The sequence below is a fragment of the Lepisma saccharinum genome, chromosome 15 (genome assembly GCF_977018435.1).
Source record: "Lepisma saccharinum chromosome 15, izLepSacc3.1, whole genome shotgun sequence".
Taxonomy (NCBI): domain Eukaryota; kingdom Metazoa; phylum Arthropoda; class Insecta; order Zygentoma; family Lepismatidae; genus Lepisma; species Lepisma saccharinum.
Window position 1 is genome coordinate 4,622,350 of NC_139243.1, and position 26,655 is coordinate 4,649,004.

At 38.3% G+C, this 26,655-nt stretch overlaps 1 protein-coding gene across 5 annotated transcripts in view; it reads right to left on the bottom strand.

Annotated features, from left to right (window-relative positions):
• The window catches only part of Ntan1 (N-terminal amidohydrolase 1), a 383,084-nt gene that overhangs the window by 22,998 nt on the left and 333,431 nt on the right, over positions 1–26,655 (bottom strand). For all 5 annotated transcript variants that reach the window (XM_083136527.1, XM_083136529.1, XM_083136524.1 and 2 more), the window contains one exon: positions 11,018–11,200. In XM_083136527.1, coding sequence (XP_082992653.1) covers positions 11,018–11,200 — 183 coding nt within the window. The remainder of the gene's footprint in view (positions 1–11,017; positions 11,201–26,655) is intronic.

Consider the following 26,655-nt stretch of genomic DNA (forward strand, 5'->3'; position numbering starts at 1 on the left):
CAATAATATTATCTTAATATTTTTGATGTGTTTAAATTTTATGTTTTATCATTTTGTAATCCTAATTTTTGTAAACTTGTGTAATCAGGTGCAACTCTATAAATGCACACACGTGACTCAGTAAGTCACCTTATCATTTTATTAATGTCTAGTTAGTGGTGAAACTTATAATTTTGTTTATTTAGCACAGTCATAGTGCCATGTAATCCTTTATTTACTTAGAAGAAGAAGTAGTTTTCTTTGTTTTCCTTTTCATTTGTTTGTCAATATTTACAGAAAATATTAATATCAATTGATTATTGATTAATCTATTTCTATGTTTTATCTAAACATGTATTCTGATCTATTATAGTTAATATTTGATAGGCTAGACACGCCAGACCAACCAAGGCATTGAACGGCCAGTGATGTATGATGAAGAAAATAAGTTGGGTCTGTATAGTAAAATAAGGATTAAGTTTGTATAACAACTAGATTCATGCACCATTTAGCTTTGATCAGGAGAAAATGGAGGCTAGATCTCCATAATGATTATTCACTGTTTGTTTTTATGTTGATAAGGAGAGTATTTAAATTTTGGCATTTTAACTGGCTCAAGTTGCATAATTTTACTTAATGTAAGGTATAAGACACAGAATAAATACATCTACCACATACACTTGCTGACAACACACAACAAGGATTTTGGTGTTATAAGAGGGTTGCGCTAATTTTAATTTGCCCAAGGAGGCCTATGCTTTATATAGCATTAAGACTGTGCCTATGATGCACACATAATTCCTGCCATAGAGCAGAAGATTTGCCCATAGTGGCCATTATAGTTTTAAGTATGCACATGTAAGGGGCTGAATGCCCGTGCAGTAAATACTGCCTAACCTATGAAGTGTGTTAGTGAAGTAGACTTGTGTTGGTAAAGCCTTGAGCCAAGTAATGAAATATGAGATAAGCTAAAAACGATGAGATAAGTTGAAGAGAAGGGTGCATGAAGGATATAAAGTAAAGGGAATTTTCTTATTTTAATGTGTGTATCGGTAATTTTTCAATTTTTTATCTCAAAACTAACCAACAAATTTTTATATATAATATTTTATTAAATCCTGTATTGATTTTCATACTATCTTTGTAGAAGCTACAAATTTTTGTGTAATTTTCATTATTCATAAAATGTAATCAAGAGACATAGTGGTCAAGTGCACAAAGACAAGGAACTTAAAGTGGTAAAGAGACTTGAAGTTGTGACATGTGAAGAAAGTGCATGAAGATAAATTAAGACTTTCAACTAAGCATATTCTAATGCCTTTAAAACTTTCACAGACTAAGATACTACAGCCAAAGAGATGGCAGGAGAAGAGGTACCAAGGAGACTCCGGACACATTTCTCCAGCTGATACGGGAACTCCAGTCAGACAGACCAGATGACAGAAGGAGAAGCCAGGACAGGCTACCATTCCAAGACGACTAGGCAATGAGGGCAGCACACCATTATTACCAACCATGCTCCTGAGCCACTCAACACCGGAGTTAGCAGTCAGAAGAGAGAAGAAGATGCCATGCACACCAAATGAAGCAGAGAGCGCACAACTCACTTGCCCAGAGCCAATCCAGGCAGGAGGAGAAGCAGCAGAAGAGAACTACAGCTATGGGAGAAAGAGAGTGGCAGGCAAACTTGCCAATAAGAGGCAGATGTGACCCGAACACTTAAGTCTACGGGTGCTAGGGTTACAGTCTGACCTAAGTTAACATCGGTAGGCAAGACACATCAGAAGTCCTGCAGGAGGCAACGCAACAGCGAACTGAAAAAATTTGCTTCCCTACATTTCAGCAAATTTTATTCGGGAGCAGGGGGATGTATAACCGATGTGCCAATTACCATTTCCATGTGCCAATTACATATCCCCATCGGTCTTTCTACGCTTTCCCCCAAGATCTTATTTTCTGCTCTCTGAGAAGAAACCCAGCTGCCTCGCCGAGCGTTAGTTCCCATGAAGCCTAAATTTATATCACCACCCCTACTTCAATGTGAAGGAAACAGTGTGTCCGGCAATAAACTCCCATAAACTCCCATATCTGTTCCGTACAAATTCACCTAAACTCTGGCTCACGTCAAGATAATTTCAGCCCAGATGGAGCCTATCGAGATAATTTCGGCAGAGAAGGAGCTAATCACCTGGAACTTCAGGCATTTAAAATTTAAAACCCCAAGAAGACTTTCTCCCTTGTTTTGAACAAAGATCCTCTGTCCTCGTGAGATTTTGCAGGTGGCCAGGCTCGGAATCGAGACAATTGCTCCACACATGGTGTTCTCCACGAGACGCATAACTTCCACGATCGCCGCCATCCCGTCTGGCTCACTGACGTCAAATTGACAAGAGTAAAAAGCAGAGAATCTTGAACTCCAACCCTGCCAGAACATTTCTTTTCGCATATCCTCGCTTCGATGCAATTTCGACAGCAAAGGAAGGAATAACTTTACTGAAGTGTCCGAGTTGTGTGCGATAAAATTTGAGCTGAGAGCCATTAAAATTAATTAGAACAGATGCTTTTCATTCCTCGAGATCAGCTCTCAAACAAGGTGCTATTGTGTTTTCATGCTATGCGATTATCGCCTCTCAGTAAGCAATTCTCACCCTTAACTTCCCCGTGTGTTACGATTATCACCCCTACATACAGAAGTGACCACGTGTGGGCGGAGCAAAAAGTTCAACGACCAATAGAGTGAAGGACAATTCTTCGGAGAACGGAAAGAAAAGACGAAGTAAGGACTTAGCAGGAGCAGTGCAAAGTGAGAGTGGAAATACACAGTTCGACATTCATTTTTTAGAGAGACAGTTTTAGAACATTCGCAGTTAAACTTTCAGCACCTTTATAGGTCAGAGAGAAATTGTTTTCTCTTCTCTGGACCATGCATCGAGTCCTAGCTTTGTGATTTCAAACTTCTTTAACGTAACTGGATAGGCCATGGTGCTAGAAACATAGCGTTTATGTACGTATAACGCCGACCATCAGCGGTCTGCGTTGCTCACTTGTTTAGATCCGGTGCATTGTGGGTCGGTATCAGTGTGTTTTTCTTATGGTGCCTCAGTAGGAGAGCGGAATTGTAAGTATGTATACAGGGATGTATTAAATATTATGTCGTAATTTATTTCAGTGTCCAGTGTTCTGATTTCCGATTCCTAAATTCATGATAAATTTGGCTAGTAAACGAAGACCATTGTAGAAGGAACTTCATCGTCCTCCTCCAATGGCCGAACCAGTGGCCGTTCACGCAATGTACATTTTAATTTCTCCTTACATTAGAACATCCATGCCTAAAAATTAGCCGTAACCTTGGTTCGAACCCTAAACGCCTCTGTTTTTTTTATTATGTTATTTATAATTACTGTTATATGAGATTTATGCCCGGTTCGCTCAACCATCTTTAAAACGTTCTTAACGAGTTGATAGTTAACGCATCACTAAAATCTTAGCAGCCTGTTAAACTTTTAATGTTCGCTCAAGCGATTTTACAGGCCCGTTAACTAACGACATGTTAGAGACATTTTGCTTTGATGCCTTGCTATTCTCATACTTTGATACAAGAAATGCAACGTTTTCATTGGTTGCACCGTGGACAGTAGACTGTGCGTAAGCGGAATTGGGCTTTTTTGTATGAAATCCCAGGAACAAAAATAAATAAAGTAACGTGTAACACATACATATATGTTTAAGAAATGAATGTTAGTTAGGTATTTACGTCCGCACACCGAAAATGTTATGTATTAGGATTAACAGTTACATTGTAATATCTTAAGTTAGATTTAAATGAGTGCCTACCGACTGGAAATACAAGATCATAAATATATAAATAAAAACTACTGTTCTAGGTTAGGGTTATCTGTTTGAAGTTTGATAAATTTAATTATATTAAAATGACATTGCAAAAGAGGCCTAAAGGTGGAAATGAACGTGTGTTTCCTATAATAATTTTCCTCAACAAAAGAGAACATTTCACGAAATGTACGCCATGCATAACTTAACTTACTGCTCCATGGCAATTAAATATGTAAATATTGCAACAAGTCACTTCTATTGGCATTGATGTGAATGTGGCATTGCAAACAAGAAGGCACGTAAAATGTTTATCAGTATGATTACCGTTCATGCATATGCACAAGGGACGTTTCTGAATGGTTGTGTTTTTGTTTCGTACAAATATTTTTCAAAGAAAAAATATACGTATATAATACAATACGATATTTTATATTTTGATTTATCATAAATGGTAAAAAGGACAAGTACACTGTTAGACAGTATCCTCACCACTTATACGAACGTACCGTGCAAAGAATAATTTCCGAATGCGTGGTAGTGTGTTTTACAAACAAATATGCATACTTTTACAATGTCCATGCACGTACCTACATAACCAGAAACAGCTTAGGATTAAGCTTTTTTCTTAATGAAACATACATGTACTTTACATTATGTTCGGTTATTCATTATGTCATGAAATTGTAGTCATTCAGAAAATGTCCCTTGTACATGGAATGGTTGATTAATATGATATTTTACATTTGATTTATCATAACTGGTAAAAAAAAAAACAGTGCACTGTTAGACAGTACCATTACCACTTGTACGTACGTACAAGGAAAAATTTCCGAATGGATGGTAGTGTGTTTTTCAAACAAATATGTATACTCTTACAATTTCCATGCACGAAACGACAACACCTTTTAACTGCTTAGGACCTGAAGCTTTTTTCCTTAATGAAACATACATGTGTAGTACGGTTCTTTACAATATGTTCGGTTATTCATTATGTGATGAAATTGTAGTCATTTAGAAAATGTACCTTGTACATGGAACGGTTGATTAATATGATATTTTACATTTAATTTATCATTACTTGTAAAACATATAACAAGTGCACTGAGACAATATCATTACCACTTGTACGTATGTACAAGGAATAATTTCCGAATGGATGGTAGTGTGTTTTATGTCACTGCACAATGTCAAAATGTTACAATGTCCATGCACGAAACTATATACTTGAAACTGCTTAGGACCTCAAGCTTTTTTTCTTAATGAAACAACATATGTAAGCTATATTACGCGATGAGATGGTAGTCGTTCGTAAATGTACCTTGTACATGTAACGGTTATTTTTTTTTTCAATTTTTAAGTGCTCTTTCAGTTTGTTATGAATACGATTTAATTTCTATTTGCACCGTTATATGTCAGCCCATTTTCAATATACTGCATAATAATTGTTTTGATTTTGTGATTATATTAAGACTCACGTTATATTAAACAACATGTTTTATTCTACAGTACTTACGTACAGCTACGTGCTAAATAAGTATATAGGTTAGGCAGGTTTTCTTTATTTCTGTACTTGGTTAGGTTAGGCTGGTGAGGTTTGGTGCTTTTAGCATCTTCAGTTTGCTACAGCTGTCCCTAGCCGCTTGTGATTTAGAATATAGAATGATGAACATTTACGTCGAGCATTCTCGTCACTGCAAAATCATTTTTTCCATTATGTTAATTGGAGTAGGTGGAAATTAATTTGAAAAGTTCGAAAGAACAATTCCCTACTACTTTGAAAGATTGCAGGCTACATTGTGTAATGTCACAAATTTATTTGACATTAAATGAGAGTACAGGACGTGTATTGCCTCTTTCTAGGACAGTTGCTTCATTTTAATTTTATCTCTTACGTTTTCCAGTTTAAAAAGCAACATAAAATTGGAATGGTAGTTATAAGCAGACATAAGCATAAACACAAGAAACCACGACTTTCTCCAGTTTCTATGTGATCCACTGGAAAACGGCGTGGACGACGACACCGAATATTTTGGTGAATGACTTCACCTTATACAAATTGAAATATGTAAAAGGAGGTTACATTATTTTAAAAAGTCATGCGATATTTTGTGTTTATGGTTACAGTGCATTGAAGGTGGAAGCCCAATATGCATTTTAAAAACATCAAGTTCGTATAATTAACTATAAGCATATATTTTTGGCTCGACAGGCAAAATTAATAAAATTTGAATAATGTGTGATGATCACGATGCCATTATTGACAAAACTTAAAAAGTACATTGATACGATATTTCTCATTTAACTTACATGTGATTTCTGATTTGCAGTACGAATTTATAATATGAAATACGAAATGGGAAAATTATTTTTGCTGTAGAAAGAAATCGAACTAGTGTGTTTTGCGACGGTATGCAAATAATGTGTTCAGATCGGTTTGGGACAACCTTTCAACACAACAGCTGGCATACGCAATTTCGCCATCTTATTTCCGACACAGCACAACGCGCTGTTAACCACTTTAATGAAGCAAAAGAGTGCCTTTAGATTTAACGACGACATTAGAGGTCTGTTAGCCTTAACGAAGGTTGGAGAAATGCCTCAATGTGCTAATGTAGCGTTAACTTGATTTAACGCTTCTTTAAAATTTAATGCGCGTTGAGCGAACCGGGCATTAGACTTGCTTTAATGATTAATGCATGTAAAAATTAATGCATCAGACTTCATTCTAGATGGGGAATGGCCACATTACTTTATTTAATATTTTTACACAACTTACATGCAAGAATTAAATTCTGAAGAAACAAATGAAATTTTTAGGTGCCACCATGATACACAATTATAACACAAGAAATAAAACTAACTTACTAATCCCTGCACACAATACAGTTTTATATGAAAAAGGGCCTAGGTACACAGGGACTCTCTTGTATAACAACCCACCAAAACACACAAAAACAATCGAAAACCTGCAAAGCTTTTAAGAGAGAACTATACAAATATTTACAGGAACATTGCTTTTACTCAATTGATGAAAATCTAAGCATGCAACAATAAAATTTCATTTTTTATTCTTATATCTTCTTTACTTTTCACTGTATACATATATTGCATCTCATTGTTATACTGCATTATATTTTATATTTTATTATATTCCACTGTAATCATGCACTGCATTGACAGTGTATTATTGTTGTAATGCTCATGGTATTGGAAACGGAAATTGGTAACATTTCCATTGCAGTCTTTGTATTTCATCACATTAGACTATATCATTGTATTTTACTATATTTCATGTGTACATATATTGTATTTCATTGTACTATTTGGTCTAGGAATTAATTCGTGCACCTGGACAAGAGATGGCGTAACGAGCGTATCTTCCCACAGTTCCGTGTATCCACACATGCTTTGAAAACTCCTGTCAGCGAGCATCGTACGTAGTATAGGGCAGTTGATTGACACGTCAACAACAGCATTTTGTAGTCAACTGAACATGGCGCAGTTCGTGCCAGATAAAGTGTTTTTGCGGGGTGTTCTGCTTCATTGCTTTAACATGCAGAAAAGTGCTACCGAAAGTCATCGTATTTTGGTGGAAGTGTATGGTGACCATGCGCTAGCTGAGCGAACGTGTCAGAAGTGGTTTGCACGGTTTAGAAGTGGTGATTTCGGCCTGGAAGACCAAGAGCAACCTGGACAGCCAGAAATATTTGAAGACGAAGAATTGAAAGCATTGCTCGATCAGGATTCGTGTCAAACGCAGGAAGAACTTGCAGAAGCATTAGGCGTTGATCAAACAACAGTTTCCAAATGCCTCAAAGCCATGGGAATGATTCAAAAGATGTTACATTGGGTTCCACATGAATTGAAAGACGAAAAACCATTTGCGAATTTCTGCTTCAAAGACAGAAAAGAAAGGGGTTTCTGCATCGCATTGTTACTGGCGATGAGAAGTGGATCCATTACGAGAACCTGAAACAAAAAAAAGCCTGGGTGAAACCAGGTGAACCAGGTCCATCACAACCGAAATGAGATATTCACTGTGCAAAGGTTATGCTGTGCAAATGGTGGGATATGAAAGGTGTGGTGTACTATGAGCTGCTGCAACCGGGTGAAACTATTAATGGAGAACGTTATCGACGACAATTAATGCGTTTGAAGCAAGCTCTGGCCAGGAAACGACCAGAATGGGAGAACAGACATGATAAACTTATTTTTCAACATGATAACGCTCGCCCACATGTCGCAAAACCGGTCAAAACCTATTTAGATAATGTCGGATGGGAAGTTTTACCCCATCCGCCGTATTCACCAGACGTTGCTCCTTCGGACTACTACTTGTTCGATTGCATGAATAACGATTTGATTGGACAGCGGTTCACTTCTTCAGAAGATATCGAAAAATGGGTCTCTGACTGGATCGCTTCAAAGGATGAGGACTTCTTTCGCCACAGAATCCGTAACTTGCCTGACAGATGGGCGAAAGTGGTGGCTCGCGATGGACAATATTTTTCTTAAGGTATTTATGTATTTTGTGTTTGAACTACAGCTTCAATGTGTGCGTAACAACCGCACGAATTAATTCCTAGACCAAATATTATATTGAAATATCTATGATACTGTAAATATAAATTGACATGTTCGATATCACTGCATGTAAATGCAAACAATGTGATTCATGGACGAAATCAATCAATCAAAGTACACAAATCATAACCACAACTCAATGCAACTTTAGATTTCCAAATATTCAATTTTATCAAATCCCACTACAGGTATATACCAATATAAATTCACTATAATGTAAAAAAAGATGCAAAAATTCTTGACCACAAGCATAATTTCTTGACTTTCTTGATGTACCTGTTGATTTCTTGACTTTTTCTTGACATTCCTAACTGGTAGACACTCTGTTATAGCAGAATAATGATCATACTGCACTACCTTTTATGCCTTTCGGAAGGATTTTACTGTATCAAGTGCATTAACAAACTGTTTTAACACACCGCTATGCAAAAAATGTATTGAAGAGTATTGAAGAAACTGAAATAACTTAATAGAGATGTTTTTACTCATCGGTGCAATCAAGGTTTGGCTGATAAAATATAAATATCAATTGTTATGCAGTTACTTTTTCATGTAATGACATTAACAATCATGACTGATTGATTGATTGGTTTATTAGCATCCATTCAACTTTACAAAAGTTTGGAATTGTGGTGTGATCATATTTTTATCACAAAGAGCTTCAATTTTACACCATGTGTCGTTAGCATCATATGTCAGTTAAAGACATGTTCAGACACATACTTTAAAAATGGTGCAACATTTTGAATCCAGGACAAGAGGAAATGAATGTAATATAATTTTATTCAGTGCCTCCCCGATGGTGCAGTGGTAGTGTCGTCATCTCCTGGGCTTGATACACAGTGGAGGCACATAGTGGTTCGAATCCCACCTTAAGCTTTAAAAACCTCTACCAAAAGGCCACTTCTCATGAAAACAGAAGTTGTATTTAACAAGGGAATTAGACTTGTTTTATCTATTAATGCATCCAGGACTGCATTTGGCAAACTAACAAGGCAAAGGTCTGGCAACTGGGCTCTTAGCCAGCATAATCTTATGTGGGGCTCCTGTATTTCTCATTGTCCCTTCATTTATCTTGTCTTACCACCATTCAACCTTACCACCTTTGCAATTAGGCAAAGGGGCAGAAAAGTGAAGTAAAATAAACTAAATGAATTTGGTATTGATAACAAAAATTCATGACCACAAGTATAATTCCTTGACTTGTTATTGACTTCTTGATGATTTCTTTTTCACGACTTTCTTGTCTGGTAGACATGTACAAGTAAGAAAGGTACAGAATGTTGTAGGAACACAATAACTTCGAACTGAAGGAGTATTTTGGGAGGAATTCTTGCATATCGTCACTGGAAAAAAAATCTTTTGGACATCCTCTGTAACTTTCAACAGAAATGAACAAAATTATGGCTGCTAAAGAAAATATAAATAAAAGATTACTTCATGCATGCGTATTATTTTACATTTGTGGAGTAACGTCTTCGAGTAATATTTTACTTTGAATTTACTATATTTATATATTTCAACATCTAAGGTTAATTAAAATTTAATGAGAAAAATATATAGATAGATGGCATCAGTTAAAAAATAAGTTTTTTACAGTTCAAGTAACACATTATACATAATACAGTAACTCAGTTACTTTTTGAAGACCGATAAATATCAACACAAAATTTATTTAAATATAGTGGCATATTTATTAGAGTAACCACTGGATGTTAAATAGTGAGATACTTAAAGTGAGGTTTCAACTGTAGGTTAGGTACCAGGTGTGCCGGTAATTTCGTCGCTGGATGGCGCTGGAAGCAAGGGTTGGTGCACAGTCTCAACTGTTACGTCAGTGTGTTGCCAGGACAGTACCTGTCAACCGAGTGCGAGTGATCGTGATATTGGGTTTGTGTGATAAACAAGTCGACCTGCAAACCAAATAAGGAGCATGTGCGGCACGTCCTGCTTTTCTTGTTCAATCAAAAGAAAAACGCGAGTGAAAGCCATCCTATCCTTGTGAAAACGTACGGTGACAATGTCCTAACGCAAGACGCGTGTGTGCGTTGGTTTCGACGATTCAAAAGTGGTGCTTTCGACTTGAAAGACAAAGATCGCTCGGGCCAGCCGAAAAAATCCAAGACGCCGAATTGAAAGCACTGTTGGACGAAGAAGATACGCAAACGCAACAACAACTGGCAGAGAAGATAAATGTTGGTCGTCAAACCATCTGATCGTCTTCATGCCATGGGAAAGATCCAGGTTGGGCGACAAGACACGGAAAAGTGATTTTGCAGCACGACAACGCCTCATCACACACAGAGAAAGCCGTGAGACATACCATTTCTGCACTTGGCTGGGAATTCTTGCCCCACCCGCCATACGCACCAGACTTAGCCCTACCACTTGTTTTCATCGATGTCTCACTCACTTTCCCAGCAACACTTCAACAATTACGAAGATGTCGAACAATGGTTTGCTGACTGGATCACCTCAAAATGTATAGCTAGCGATCGATGGGACATACTTTGAATAAAGTATTTGTTACCTTTGTCCCCAGATACACTTGTTTTCTTTCGGATCAATTAAGAACTATCAACCGGGACACCTGGTACGTCCCATGAGTTTGTTAAATACTCACGCATAATGTTGTAGAACAGCTCTTCTGAGTACCCTCTGGTGTCTGAGAAGCCTCCAATGAGCTGGAGCTCGATCCTTCCTTCCGGGTAGCCGAGTGACAACTCCTGCACTCGGTGCACCATGTTCATCACAGCCTCGTCCACACCAGCACCATCTAGGTGCGCCAGAGCTACGGCTCCAGATCCTACAAGAAGAAGGATAAATTCATTTAATAGGATTCTCACGTCATGTGCAGAAAGCAGATTTCTTACTTTTAAACGCGTTTACGAGTGGACAAGATAAAAACGAACTTTGCACAAGAACATCATGTTAAAATAGTAACATTCTTCTTCCTCTCAACATAGTTCCTACCGTTTACCTATCTCCGTTAGTGTTTTAACCTGACGAGTCATGCAAAACCGTCGTTTTGTGTGACGTTTGTGCAGTGTTCAGTGGTGCCAACTTATGTGGGGCCTGGGCCCACCCAATAATTTGCCTGTTTATTTTATTTTAGAAATAAAGTCCCTGCGCATAAAAAAATTCTCATCATTACACACTTCAAGAAATATCACAAAATAATTACTGACTGACCATTATCAAAATATTTCATAATAATCTGCTATATCTCTAATATGATGCTTTTCAGTGTTCTGCATTATTTACACTGTCCACGATTACGTTATTTGATTGATTTATTTATTTGCTTCATTTTACTTCGCTTTTTGTGCCACTTTTGGTAATTTGTGAAGATGGGGATGAGTGATGATATGATGAATGGACTCACAAACACCCATGCCCAGGCCGGGATTCGAACCCAGAACCTCCGGCATCATAGCACGATGTGATAACCACTCCACCACGGGGGACGGCACATCCTTAATTGAAAGTTCCCGGAACCCATAAATTCTAATGAGTTCTATTGGGTTCCGCTGAAGGACAGGAACCTTTCTTCTCGCACAATTTAAATTCGGTCCTGCGTATTGCTACATTCAAAAAGGTTCCTCGACCGAATTGAAATTCTTCCGAAAAAAAGGTTCCTGGACCGAGTTGAAATTCTTCCGAAAAAAATGTTCCTGGACCGAATTGAAATTCTTCCGAAAAATAGGTTCCTGGACCGAATTGAAATTCATTCTGGAAAAAAGGTTCCTGGACCGAATTGAAATTCATCCGAAAAAAAGGTTCCTGGACCGAATTGAAATTCATTCTGGAAAAAAGGTTCCTGGACCGAATTGAAATTCTTCCGAAAAAAAGGTTCCTGGACCGAATTGAAATTCTTCCGAAAAAAAGGTTCCTGGACCGAATTGAAATTCTTCCGAAAAAAAAGTTCCTGGACCGAATTGAAATTCTTCCGAAAAAAAAGGTTCCTGGACCGAATTGAAATTCTTCCGAAAAAAAGTTCCTGGACCGAATTGAAATTATTCCGAAAAAAAAAAGGATCCTGGACCGAATTGAAATTCTTCCGAAAAAAAGGTTCCTGGACCGAATTGAAATTCTTCCGAAAAAATGTTCCTGGACCGAATTGAAATTCATTCTGGAAAAAAGGTTCCTGGACCGAATTGAAATTCATTCTGGAAAAAAGGTTCCTGGACCGAATTGAAATTCTTCCGAAAAAAAAAGGTTCCTGGACCGAATTGAAATTCTTCCGAAAAAAAGGTTCCTGGACCGAATTGAAATTCTTCCGAAAAAAAGGTTCCTGGACCGAATTGAAATTCTTCCGAAAAAAAAGTTCCTGGACCGAATTGAAATTCTTCCGAAAAAAAGGTTCCTGGACCGAATTGAAATTATTCCGAAAAAAAGGTTCCTGGACCGAATTGAAATTATTCCGAAAAAAAGGATCCTGGACCGAATTGAAATTCTTCCGAAAAAAAAGGGTCCTGGACCGAATTGAAATTCTTCCGAAAAAAAGGTTCCTGGACCGAATTGAAATTCTTCCGAAAAAAAGGTTCCTGGACCGAATTGAAATTCTTCCGAAAAAAAGGTTCCTGGACCGAATTGAAATTCATTCTGGAAAAAAGGTTCCTGGACCGAATTGAAATTCTTCCGAAAAAAAAGTTCCTGGACCGAATTGAAATTCTTCCGAAAAAAAGGTTCCTGGACCGAATTGAAATTCATTCTGGAAAAAAGGTTCCTGGACCGAATTGAAATTCTTCCGAAAAAAAGGTTCCTGGACCGAATTGAAATTCTTCCGAAAAAAAGGTTCCTGGACCGAATTGAAATTCTTTCGAAAAAAAGGTTCCTGGACCGAATTGAAATTCATTCTGGAAAAAAGGTTCCTGGACCGAATTGAAATTATTCCGAAAAAAAAGTTCCTGGACCGAATTGAAATTCTTCCGAAAAAAAGGTTCCTGGACCGAATTGAAATTCTTCCGAAAAAAAAGTTCCTGGGCCGAATTGAAATTCTTCCGAAAAAAAGGTTCCTGGACCGAATTGAAATTCTTCCGATAAAAAGTTCCTGGACCGAATTGAAATTCTTCCGAAAAAAAGTTCATGGACCGAATTGAAATTCTTCCGAAAAAAGGTTCCTGGACCGAATTGAAATTCTTCCGAAAAAAAAAAGGATCCTGGACCGAATTGAAATTCTTCCGAAAAAAAGGTTCCTGAACCGAATTGAAATTCTTCCGAAAAAAAGGTTCCTGGACCGAATTGAAATTCTTCCGAAAAAAAGGGTTCCTGGACCGAATTGAAATTCTTCCGAAAAAAATGTTCCTGGACCGAATTGAAATTCTTCCGAAAAAAAGGTTCCTGGACCGAATTGAAATTCTTCCGAAAAAAAAAGGATCCTGGACCGAATTGAAATTCATTCTGGAAAAAAGGTTCCTGGACCGAATTGAAATTCTTCCGAAAAAAGGTTCCTGGACCGAATTGAAATTCATTCTGGAAAAAGGGTTCCTGGACCGAATTGAAATTCTTCCGAAAAAAAAGTTCCTGGGCCGAATTGAAATTCTTCCGAAAAAAAAGTTCCTGGACCGAATTGAAATTCTTCCGAAAAAAAGGTTCCTGGACCGAATTGAAATTCTTCCGAAAAATAGGTTCCTGGACCGAATTGAAATTCATTCTGGAAAAAAGGTTCCTGGACCGAATTGAAATTCATCCGAAAAAAAAAATGTTCCTGGACCGAATTGAAATTCATTCTGGAAAAAAGGTTCCTGGACCGAATTGAAATTATTCCGAAAAAAAAAAGGATCCTGGACCGAATTGAAATTCTTCCGAAAAAAAAAGGTTCCTGGACCGAATTGAAATTCTTCCGAAAAAAATGTTCCTGGACCGAATTGAAATTCTTCCGAAAAAAAAGGTTCCTGGACCGAATTGAAATTCTTCCGAAAAAAAGGTTCCTGGACCGAATTGAAATTCTTCCGAAAAAAAAGGTTCCTGGACCGAATTGAAATTCTTCCGAAAAAAAAGGTTCCTGGACCGAATTGAAATTCTTCCGAAAAAAAAGTACCTGGACTGAATTGAAATTCTTCCGAAAAAAAGGTTCCTGGACCGAATTGAAATTCATTCTGGAAAAAAGGTTCCGGGACCGAATTGAAATTCTTCCGAAAAAAAAGGTTCCTAGACCGAATTGAAATTCTTCCAAAAAAAAAGGTTCCTAAACCGAATTGAAATTCATCCGAAAAAAAATGTTCCTGGACCGAATTGAAATTCCTCCGAAAAAAAAATGTTCCTGGACCGAATTGAAATTCATTCTGGAAAAAAGGTTCCTGGACCGAATTGAAATTCTTCCGAAAAAAAAAAGGTTCCTAGACCGAATTGAAATTCTTCCGAAAAAAAGGTTCCTGGACCGAATTGAAATTCTTCTGAAAAAAAGGTTCCTGGACCGAATTGAAATTCTTCCGAAAAAAAGGTTCCTGGACCGAACTGAAATTCTTCCGAAAAATAGGTTCCTGGACAGAATTGAAATTAATTCTGGAAAAAAGGTTCCTGGACCGAATTGAAATTATTCCGAAAAAAAAAAAGGATCCTGGACCGAATTGAAATTCTTCCGAAAAAAAATGTTCCTGGACCGAATTGAAATTCTTCCGAAAAAAATGTTCCTGGACCGAATTGAAATTCATCCGAAAAAAAATGTTCCTGGACCGAATTGAAATTCATTCTGGAAAAAAGGTTCCTGGACCGAATTGAAATTCTTCCGAAAAAAAAGGTTCCTGGACCGAATTGAAATTCTTCCGAAAAAAAGTCCCTGGACCGAATTGAAATTCTTCCGAAAAAAAGGTTCCTAGACCGAATTGAAATTCTTCCGAAAAAAAGGTTCCTGGACCGAATTGAAATTCTTCCGAAAAAAAGGTTCCTGGACCGAATTGAAATTCTTCCGAAAAAAAGGTTCCTGGACCGAATTGAAATTCTTCCGAAAAAAAAGGTTCCTGGACCGAATTGAAATTCTTCCGAAAAAAAAGGTTCCTGGACCGAATTGAAATTCTTCCGAAAAAAAAGTACCTGGACTGAATTGAAATTCTTCCGAAAAAAAGGTTCCTGGACCGAATTGAAATTCATTCTGGAAAAAAGGTTCCGGGACCGAATTGAAATTCTTCCGAAAAAAAAAGGTTCCTAGACCGAATTGAAATTCTTCCAAAAAAAAAGGTTCCTAAACCGAATTGAAATTCTTCCGAAAAAAAATGTTCCTGGACCGAATTGAAATTCATCCGAAAAAAAAATGTTCCTGGACCGAATTGAAATTCATTCTGGAAAAAAGGTTCCTGGACCGAATTGAAATTCTTCCGAAAAAAAAAGGTTCCTGGACCGAATTGAAATTCTTCCGAAAAAAAGGTTCCTGGACCGAATTGAAATTCTTCCGAAAAAAAGGTTCCTGGACCGAATTGAAATTCTTCCGAAAAAAAGGTTCCTGGACCGAACTGAAATTCTTCCGAAAAATAGGTTCCTGGACAGAATTGAAATTCATTCTGGAAAAAAGGTTCCTGGACCGAATTGAAATTATTCCGAAAAAAAAGGATCCTGGACCGAATTGAAATTCTTCCGAAAAAAAATGTTCCTGGACCGAATTGAAATTCTTCCGAAAAAAATGTTCCTGGACCGAATTGAAATTCATCCGAAAAAAAATGTTCCTGGACCGAATTGAAATTCATTCTGGAAAAAAGGTTCCTGGACCGAATTGAAATTCTTCCGAAAAAAAAGGTTCCTGGACCGAATTGAAATTCTTCCGAAAAAAAGTCCCTGGACCGAATTGAAATTCTTCCGAAAAAAAGGTTCCTAGACCGAATTGAAATTCTTCCGAAAAAAAGTTCCTGGACCGAATTGAAATTCTTCCGAAAAAAAAGGTTCCTGGACCGAATTGAAATTCTTCCGAAAAAAAAGGTTCCTGGACCGAATTGAAATTCTTCCGAAAAAAAAGTACCTGGACTGAATTGAAATTCTTCCGAAAAAAAGGTTCCTGGACCGAATTGAAATTCATTCTGGAAAAAAGGTTCCGGGACCGAATTGAAATTCTTCCGAAAAAAAAGGTTCCTAGACCGAATTGAAATTCTTCCAAAAAAAAAGGTTCCTGAACCGAATTGAAATTCATCCGAAAAAAAATGTTCCTGGACCGAATTGAAATTCATCCGAAAAAAAAATGTTCCTGGACCGAATTGAAATTCATTCTGGAAAAAAGGTTCCTGGACCGAATTGAAATTCTTCCGAAAAAAAAAAAGGTTCCTGGACCGAATTGAAATTCTTCCGAAAAAAAGGTTCCTGGACCGAATTGAAATTCTTCCGAAAAAAAGGTTCCTGGACCGAATTGAAATTCTTCCGAAAAAAAGGTTCCTGGACCGAACTGAAATTCTTCCGAAAAATAGGTTCCTGGACAGAATTGAAATTCATTCTGGAAAAAAGGTTCCTGGACCGAATTGAAATTATTCCGAAAAAAAAAGGATCCTGGACCGAATTGAAATTCTTCCGAAAAAAAAGGTTCCTGGACCGAATTGAAATTCTTCCGAAAAAAATGTTCCTGGACCGAATTGAAATTCATCCGAAAAAAAATGTTCCTGGACCGACTTGAAATTCATTATCGAAAAAAGGTTCCTGGACCGAATTGAAATTCTTCCGAAAAAAAAGGTTCCTGGACCGAATTGAAATTCTTCCGAAAAAAAGTCCCTGGACCGAATTGAAATTCTTCCGAAAAAAAGGTTCCTAGACCGAATTGAAATTCTTCCGAAAAAAAGGTTCCTGGACCGAATTGAAATTCTCCCGAAAAAAAGGTTCCTGGACCGAATTGAAATTCTTCCGAAAAAAAGGTTCCTGGACCGAATTGAAATTCTTCCGAAAAAAAAGGTTCCTGGACCGAATTGAAATTCTTCCGAAAAAAAAAGGTTCCTGGACCGAATTCAAATTCTTCCGAAAAAAAAGTACCTGGACTGAATTGAAATTCTTCCGAAAAAAAGGTTCCGGGACCGAATTGAAATTCATTCTGGAAAAAAGGTTCCTAGACCGAATTGAAATTCTTCCAAAAAAAAAGGTTCCTAAACCGAATTGAAATTCATCCGAAAAAAAATGTTCCTGGACCGAATTGAAATTCATCCGAAAAAAAAATGTTCCTGGACCGAATTGAAATTCATTCTGGAAAAAAGGTTCCTGGACCGAATTGAAATTCTTCCGAAAAAAAAAAAGGTTCCTGGACCGAATTGAAATTCTTCCGAAAAAAAAAAGGTTCCTGGACCGAATTGAAATTCTTCCGAAAAAAAGGTTCCTGGACCGAATTGAAATTCTTCCGAAAAAAAGGTTCCTGGACCGAATTGAAATTCTTCCGAAAAAAAGGTTCCTGGACCGAACTGAAATTCTTCCGAAAAATAGGTTCCTGGACAGAATTGAAATTCATTCTGGAAAAAAGGTTCCTGGACCGAATTGAAATTATTCCGAAAAAAAAAGGATCCTGGACCGAATTGAAATTCTTCCGAAAAAAAATGTTCCTGGACCGAATTGAAATTCTTCCGAAAAAAATGTTCCTGGACCGAATTGAAATTCATCCGAAAAAAAATGTTCCTGGACCGAATTGAAATTCATTCTGGAAAAAAGGTTCCTGGACCGAATTGAAATTCTTCCGAAAAAAAAGGTTCCTGGACCGAATTGAAATTCTTCCGAAAAAAAGTCCCTGGACCGAATTGAAATTCTTCCGAAAAAAAGGTTCCTAGACCGAATTGAAATTCTTCCGAAAAAAAGTTCCTGGACCGAATTGAAATTCTTCCGAAAAAAGGTTCCTGGACCGAATTGAAATTATTCCGAAAAAAAGGTTCCTGGACAGAATTGAAATTATTCCGAAAAAAAAAGGATCCTGGACCGAATTGAAATTCTTCCGAAAAAAAAGGTTCCTGGACCGAATTGAAATTCTTCCGAAAAAAAGGTTCCTGGACCGAATTGAAATTCTTCCGAAAAAAAGGTTCCTGGACCGAATTGAAATTCTTCCGAAAAAAAGGTTCCTGGACCGAATTGAAATTCTTCCGAAAAAAAGGTTCCTGGACCGAACTGAAATTCTTCCGAAAAATAGGTTCCTGGACCGAATTGAAATTCATTCTGGAAAAAAGGTTCCTGGACCGAATTGAAATTATTCCGAAAAAAAAAAGGATCCTGGACCGAATTGAAATTCTTCCGGAAAAAAAATGTTCCTGGACCGAATTGAAATTCTTCCGAAAAAAAAATGTTCCTGGACCGAATTGAAATTCATCCGAAAAAAAATGTTCCTGGACCGAATTGAAATTCATTCTGGAAAAAAAGGTTCCTGGACCGAATTGAAATTCTTCCGAAAAAAAAGGTTCCTGGACCGAATTGAAATTCTTCCGAAAAAAAAGTTCCTGGACCGAATTGAAATTCTTCCGAAAAAAAGGTTCCTAGACCGAATTGAAATTCTTCCGAAAAAAAAGTTCCTGGACCGAATTGAAATTCTTCCGAAAAAAAGGTTCCTGGACCGAATTGAAATTCTTCCGAAAAAAAGGTTCCTGGACCGAATTGAAATTCTTCCCAAAAATAGGTTCCTGGACCGAATTGAAATTCATTCTGGAAAAAAGGTTCCTGGACCGAATTGAAATTCATCCGAAAAAAAATGTTCCTGGACCGAATTGAAATTCATTCTGGAAAAAAGGTTCCTGGACCGAATTGAAATTCTTCCGAAAAAAAAGGTTCCTGGACCGAATTGAAATTCATCCGAAAAAAAAATGTTCCTGGACCGAATTGAAATTCATTCTCGAAAAAAGGTTCCTGGACCGAATTGAAATTCTTCCGAAAAAAAAAGGTTCCTGGACCGAATTGAAATTCTTCCGAAAAAAAGGTTCCTGGACCGAATTGAAATTCTTCCGAAAAAAAGGTTCCTGGACCGAATTGAAATTCTTCAGAAAAAAATGTTCCTGGACCGAATTGAAATTCATTCTGGAAAAAAGGTTCCTGGACCGAATTGAAATTCTTCCGAAAAAAAGGTTCCTGGACCGAATTGAAATTCTTCCGAAAAAAAGGTTCCTGGACCGAATTGAAATTCTTCCGAAAAAAAAGGTTCCTGGACCGAATTGAAATTCTTCCGAAAAAAAAGTTCCTGGGCCGAATTGAAATTCTTCCGAAAAAAAGGTTCCTGGACCGAATTGAAATTCTTCCGAAAAAAAGGTTCCTGGACCGAATTGAAATTCTTCCGAAAAATAGGTTCCTGGACCGAATTGAAATTCATTCTGGAAAAAGGTTCCTGGACCGAATTGAAATTATTCCGAAAAAAAAGGATCCTGGACCGAATTGAAATTCTTCCGAAAAAAAAATGTTCCTGGACCGAATTGAAATTCTTCCGAAAAAAAAATGTTCCTGGACCGAATTGAAATTCATTCTGGATAAAAGGTTCCTGGACCGAATTGAAATTCTTCCGAAAAAAAAAATGGTTCCTGGACCGAATTGAAATTCTTCCGAAAAAAAGGTTCCTGGACCGAATTGAAATTCTTCCGAAAAAAAAGTTCCTGGACCGAATTGAAATTCTTCCGAAAAAAAGGTTCCTGGACCGAATTGAAATTCTTCCGAAAAAAAGGTTCCTGGACCGAATTGAAATTCTTCCGAAAAAAAGGTTCCTGGACCGAATTGAAATTCTTCCGAAAAATAGGTTCCTGGACCGAATTGAAATTCATTCTGGAAAAAGGTTCCTGGACCGAATTGAAATTATTCCGAAAAAAAAAGGATCCTGGACCGAATTGAAATTCTTCCGAAAAAAAAATGTTCCTGGACCGAATTGAAATTCTTCCGAAAAAAAAATGTTCCTGGACCGAATTGAAATTCATTCTGGAAAAAAGGTTCCTGGACCGAATTGAAATTCTTCCGAAAAAAAAAAATGGTTCCTGGACCGAATTGAAATTCTTCCGAAAAAAAGGTTCCTGGACCGAATTGAAATTCTTCCGAAAAAAAAGTTCCTGGACCGAATTGAAATTCTTCCGAAAAAAAGGTTCCTGGACCGAATTGAAATTCTTCCGAAAAAAAGGTTCCTGGACCGAATTGAAATTCTTCCGAAAAAAAGGTTCCTGGACCGAATTGAAATTCTTCCGAAAAAAAGGTTCCTGGACCGAATTGAAATTCTTCCGAAAAAAAGGTTCCTGGACCGAATTGAAATTCTTCCGAAAAATAGGTTCCTGGACCGAATTGAAATTCATTCTGGAAAAAAGGTTCCTGGACCGAATTGAAATTATTCCGAAAAAAAAAAAGGATCCTGGACCGAATTGAAATTCTTCCGAAAAAAAATGTTCCTGGACCGAATTGAAATTCATTCGGGAAAAAAGGTTCCTGGACCGAATTGAAATTATTCCGAAAAAAAAAAAGGATCCTGGACCGAATTGAAATTCTTCCGAAAAAAAATGTTCCTGGACCGAATTGAAATTAATCCGAAAAAAAATGTTCCTGGACCGAATTGAAATTCATTCTGGAAAAAAGGTTCCTGGACCGAATTGAAATTCTTCCGAAAAAAAAAAAGGTTCCTGGACCGAATTGAAATTCTTCCGAAAAAAGGTTCCTGGACCGAATTGAAATTATTCCGAAAAAAAGGTTCCTGGACCGTATTTAAATTGATCCGGAAAAAGCCCGAGCTGGCAACTATATGGAAAGATAGCTTCTCCTGATTTCACTAGGGATGAGAAGAAATTCATTCTCGCCGTGCAGTACTCAAGTATAAATTAAAACCGTGGGGCCATTCCAGAGTTAGGGCTTGCAGCCCGAGCTGGTAGCCAATGGAAAGATGGCCTTTGGTTCGGGGTTCGCCAACGATAAGAGGAAATTCTCTTTATCCAGTGCTGGTGAGAAATCAAATCTGCTGAGAGGGGACTGTCACCAGTGCACCATAGGAAGGGTAAAACGACTTGCAGCCCGATCTGGCAACCACCTGGAAAGATAGCCTTTGGTTCACCATCGATAAGAGGAAAACTTCACTTGAATGCTCTAGATAGAATTTTTAAGCTTTACAGAGAATTTTTCGAAACAGTCTTTGTTGGTGCAGACGAAAGCTCCCTGTGAAAAGTTTTCGAAAGGCTGGAACGTACAAAAATCACCAGCATGCGGGGTGCCATCTAGCGGAAGATTTTTCCTCCACAATTTCCTTTCTGGGTTTCGAAATTGGGAACAGCTGAAAGTGAGAGGGAAAAGTAAATGTCAAGAGGTTCCTTTGAATGGGAAGGCGACAGTCAATTGTCCCACTCCTCCTACAACGGCATTCCTTTAGACATGCAAGGACACAACAGCTCAAGGTCGCCATTTTGTAGGAAAAACAATGGCGTATCTCTCCAATCTCCTCTGTTCACTTAACTGGGTTTGTTTCTTTTTCTTCTTATTAACAGTGAGCAAGAACAATGGATCAGTAGATCTGGATGCTGAAGAACATTCAAATGTTTTTCCTTGCGGCTCTGAGGTTCACTCAGCTTCTCACCAATGGGTACCTGGGACCAGAACGTGGTGCTGCTCACACCATGCTGCCCACATCCCTATGTGCCTTGACGGGACCGTATAAATTCACAGGGGAGTACTTTACCTTTTTAATACAGTCAATCTCGTCCATTATGTTTAACAATTAATGATTCCTGTTCAAGAGAATAAGTTAGTCGCTATTTCAACCCCTGGGAGAGAAAGATGAAAAGTGAGGCAGAAAGATAGAGGTGGGAGGGGAACCAAATGAGAGGAGACAGGGAAGGAAAGAGAGAGAAAGGAGGGAGAAATAGATAGGGAGGGAATCAATAGCATACAATGTTAATTGAACATATCAATTAACAAGGATACTTAGAATAAGTATACTTAAAAGCGCTAGACAATGGTAAACGACCAATTAACATTTCACTAACATTCAGAGAAGCAAACAGATGAGATACACACACTGAGGTTTACCCACAATTTTCAATCGGGGGAAGGGGATAAGTTCGTATCAGCGGGGTGCAAGTGTAAATCTAGAGCCAAAAAGATAATAAAGATAATAAATTTTTGGTGCAACATTTTAGTTAGTAAATTCTGGAGGAGCCAAACACATTCTATCTATCTCGGTAAAGTTGAAGGTGGTGATCAGCACCACGCTCTGGGCGCCTTTCCTCCTCCGAGTTGCCCCCAAGTGCCCATTTAGTTGAGCCTGGGTGAGCCCCAGAGCCGCTATATATGGGGACAAGACCGGAAAAATTACGACCTTAGATCACGTATCCTGATAATCGAACCAAGGTCTCCCGCGTAGCAGTCAGACGCCATACCGACAATACCACCACGACTCCCCCCCCACACACAGAGGGCGAGCGCAAAGAGATACAGACAAGGATACTGTTACGTACCCAATGGGACCAACTCATGTAAACGGTTTGCCGAGGTGAAATAGAGATAGCAGCACCAGGTGTGCAAGATTGAAGATTAACAAGAGATACGCGAATAGCAGTGTAAATAAGCGCAGATTAATCTGGAAAGATGAACAACAATAGAATCCATTATAAGAGGATCAAGAAAAGATATAAAAATAATAAATTAATGTAAATACTTAATAAAATAAATTGATGCTCATATGCAAATATACCGGAAAACTAAAGAAGTGAAAACACTGATACAAATTTGGGTCTTTTAACAGATCTTGAATCTGTGACTTTGATTTACCATTCCCTTCGTGGAAATTTTGATTTATACCAGTGGCGGCGCGTTCCAGTCGCGAACCACAATTACCTTTGGTTGCGCGTTTCAGTCGTTGCCTCAAAGGAGGAGAGTAGAAATGGCCGGCGTAGATATCAACCCTCACCCTCGAAATCGTAACCCTCTGGGACTTGGTGTAAATGAAGAAAAAATGAGGTGTTACCAGCTTGTGAAAAAAGGACTTAGTGAAGAGGGACACTCTACATGTGAAACTACCAGAGGAATTGGCATAAAGGACACACGTTCCAGGGATTACATAAGAGTCCAGAAGGAAATCCAGATTTCCCACAAAGAAAGAAGTACAGAAGGAAGAATCTACTAAAGAAGATTATACAAATTAGAAAGAAGAAATAAATTCGTAAAAGCATACAAATTGGATGTAAATAAGAATCAGAGAAATACGTATCTCATTATGTAAATTATATAAATCCATGTATCCTTTTTGAGATAATATAATCGTTTAAACGTCTCCATTGGAAGGCATCCTGTCTGGTTTCGTTTTCAAAAAGGAACCCTACCCTGAAGATACATTAGCCGTGGTTGAACATTAAGATTTATGTACATTGCACAAATAGAGGTAGCAATACATAAACAGAGAAAAAGGGGGGAAGGGAGGGGAGATAAATAGAGGGAAGGAGGAAGAGGCAACGATAGGTTATACTCTGTCTCGGTTATCTCTGGACCAAGGCCGCGCATAGCGGAAAAACAGGTGGTGAGTTTATTGAGTTTATTGAGCAATTTTCACACCGAAAGTACTCCTGAGGGTCATTGGTGCATGTACATTACAAAATACAACATGTTGACATCGCACATAATATATTTCTATACATCAATTTGGCAGAATTTTTTATAATATAACATAATATAATAGTAAAACATACATTGACAAATTATTTTTTGAAGTGAACTAGTGCTGTAAAAGTACATATTATATAGTTGAGTTGAGTTGAGTTGAGTTGGTGTTTTAAGTCCACTTTATGCACAGTATGGCTTATCGGGACTGGACCTACAGTTTAAAGTGGGATCCGAACCACTTGTGCCTCCACCGGGTATCGAACCCGGGACACCTTGATTACAAGGCAATGACGCTACCACTGCGCCATGGGAGAGGCCCTACATATTATATAGTGTATACAATCTACATTTATTTTATAAAGTTATTTAATTCTTAAAATTCTTGAACTGAATATAATGTGTATTCCAATAACAATTTTTTCACTTTACTTTTAAAGATTGTGGATCTTTCAAAATTTTTGTAACATTTTGGTAATATATTGTATAACTGGATGCCTGAGTAAAAAGGTCCCGTTTGGTATGCAGTTAGCCGCACTTTGGGAATGTGGAAGTTATCTTTTTGTCTGGTATTGTAATTGTGGGTGTCTATGTTCTTTGGATAGTTCGATTTTGTTTCGTGTATGAAAGTAAGTGTTTCAAGTATGTACAAACTTGGAAGTGTTAATATACGGAATTTTTTGAAAAGAGGTTTACATGTATCAGTTTTGTGTGCATTTGCCAAAATATACAATGCTCTTTTTTGAATTTTAAAAATCCTCTGCGATTGAGCCGAGTTCCTCCAAAATTGGATACCATACCTTAAAATACTTTCGAAGTTTGAGAAATAGATACTTAGCATACATACTGTATTGAAACTATTTTTTAAGGTTCTTAATTGGTAACATACGGTGTTTAGCCTCTTGCATAAATGATCTATGTGAACTTTGCAGTTTAGACACTCGTCTATAAATATTCCAAGAAATTTTGTATTGTTAGTAGCTGTTATAACGGCATGCCCTACTGTGAAATTATATTGCTTAATAGAAGAGTTTTTCGTGGCCGCGGTGGCTCAGTCGGTAACGCGTCTGACTACCATGCTCAAGGTCCCGGGTTCGATCCCCGGCCGGTTCAAATCCGGGAACTTTTCTAACGATGGAAGCGGCCCCGGCGCCCACCCAGCGTCGAATAACATGGGTACCTGGGGGAAACCCTGGGGGGTAAAGGCGGTCAGGGGCGTGATGCTGATCACATCACCCCCACTCACGACCGGATCAAGAAAGTGTGGGGCGTTACCCCCACACCCCCTATACGCCTTCATGGCGTGGTGCTATGCACAGGGGAGCACTTTACCTTCTTTTTAGAAGAGTTTTTGGCTCTAGATACACCAAATTTTATTATATTAGTTTTTTCGTTTGTCGTGAAATCGAGTGTGCAGAGCGAAGGTAACTGCAGTCGCTTTCATCGCCTCCACGCAACCAGTTTCCTTCTCACGTGTTCATTGGTGGAGCCGTCTCGCGTCACTACTTGCGCAGAGACTTGTTTTCGTTCGCTTGCTCCAGACATAATTGGGACAGCGTATAGGGGGCAACGAAAGAGAGGGAGAGAATGAACGAGAATCAGAGACTCGTAAAGGAAGACCGAGAATAGAAAGGATGGAATATGATTGTGAAAGAGACGAGGACTCATCAGACACACGCAGAGTTCGAATTCAAAATGAATGGTACAACCAAACTTCGCAAAGCACGACTGAGAGCCACTTGGACACAAGCATCGAAGATGAAGGACGAGGGAGTCGAATGATGATGGATGAAGAAGCCGAAGACGAGAGAATAAAGCGTGGGGCGCTGAACATCGGAGGTTTCCCCTGAAGTCGCACGGGGGGAGGCAGTAAAGAAGAGTTTCCGTGAGGAATAACGTGTCATTAGCACCCATAATTCCGAGCTTAATCGTCCGGCCGTGAGCCGATTTCGAGGCGGGCATTATGTATGCTCGTGGAAGGAGTGCAGCCGCTTCGAACAAGTAGAAGGGTCGGATTTCTCCCCGCGAATGTTTCATTAAAATGTGCTCAGATATTTTCCTCTCTTTGCAAGAGTGGCGAATAATGACTCAATGATTTGGCACAGACGAGGCTTCAGGAGATCGGAACACTTCAGGATTTGAAAACCGGATACAGGATTTTGGATATCGCACTCGGGATTCGAAATTCGCGTATCGGATCAAAGAACAGGATTCGGATGAGTTCTGAATTGATCCAGAATTTGAATTTGGGTTATTTAACGTGGATTTTCTGCTACGTTAGGCTAATCGATACCCGCCGAGTATAACTTATGATTACATGAAACAGATGAATACAAACGCAAAGAAGTCTGTCGAGAATTCGAACCTATGCTCGTGCAAGGGATGATCAGGCATCGTGCCCGTCTACAGAGGCGGCGAATCTGTTATCGATACAATTACATATAAAATGTCGGTGTCTTCCGACTTGCGAAAAGAGAGATAAAATGTGTCTGTGAGAGAGGGTGAGAGATACTGAGTGGACCCTTGTAGCAGAGAGAGGGAGTCAGTGGGGGTAGAAAGAGGGAGATAGAAAAATAAGGACAGAGAAAGAAAGAGCGCGTGAGAGAGAGAGAAAAAAACAAAGAGCGTTAGTTAGAGAAAGAGAGAGAGAGAGAGAGAGAGGAAAAAGAGCTGAGAGAAAGAAGACTGAAAGGAAAAAGATAAGGGAGAAAGATTGTTAGAGAAAGATAGGAAAAATTGGGAGAAAGAGAGAAAGAGGAGGAGATGAAGAAAGCAGGAAATGGA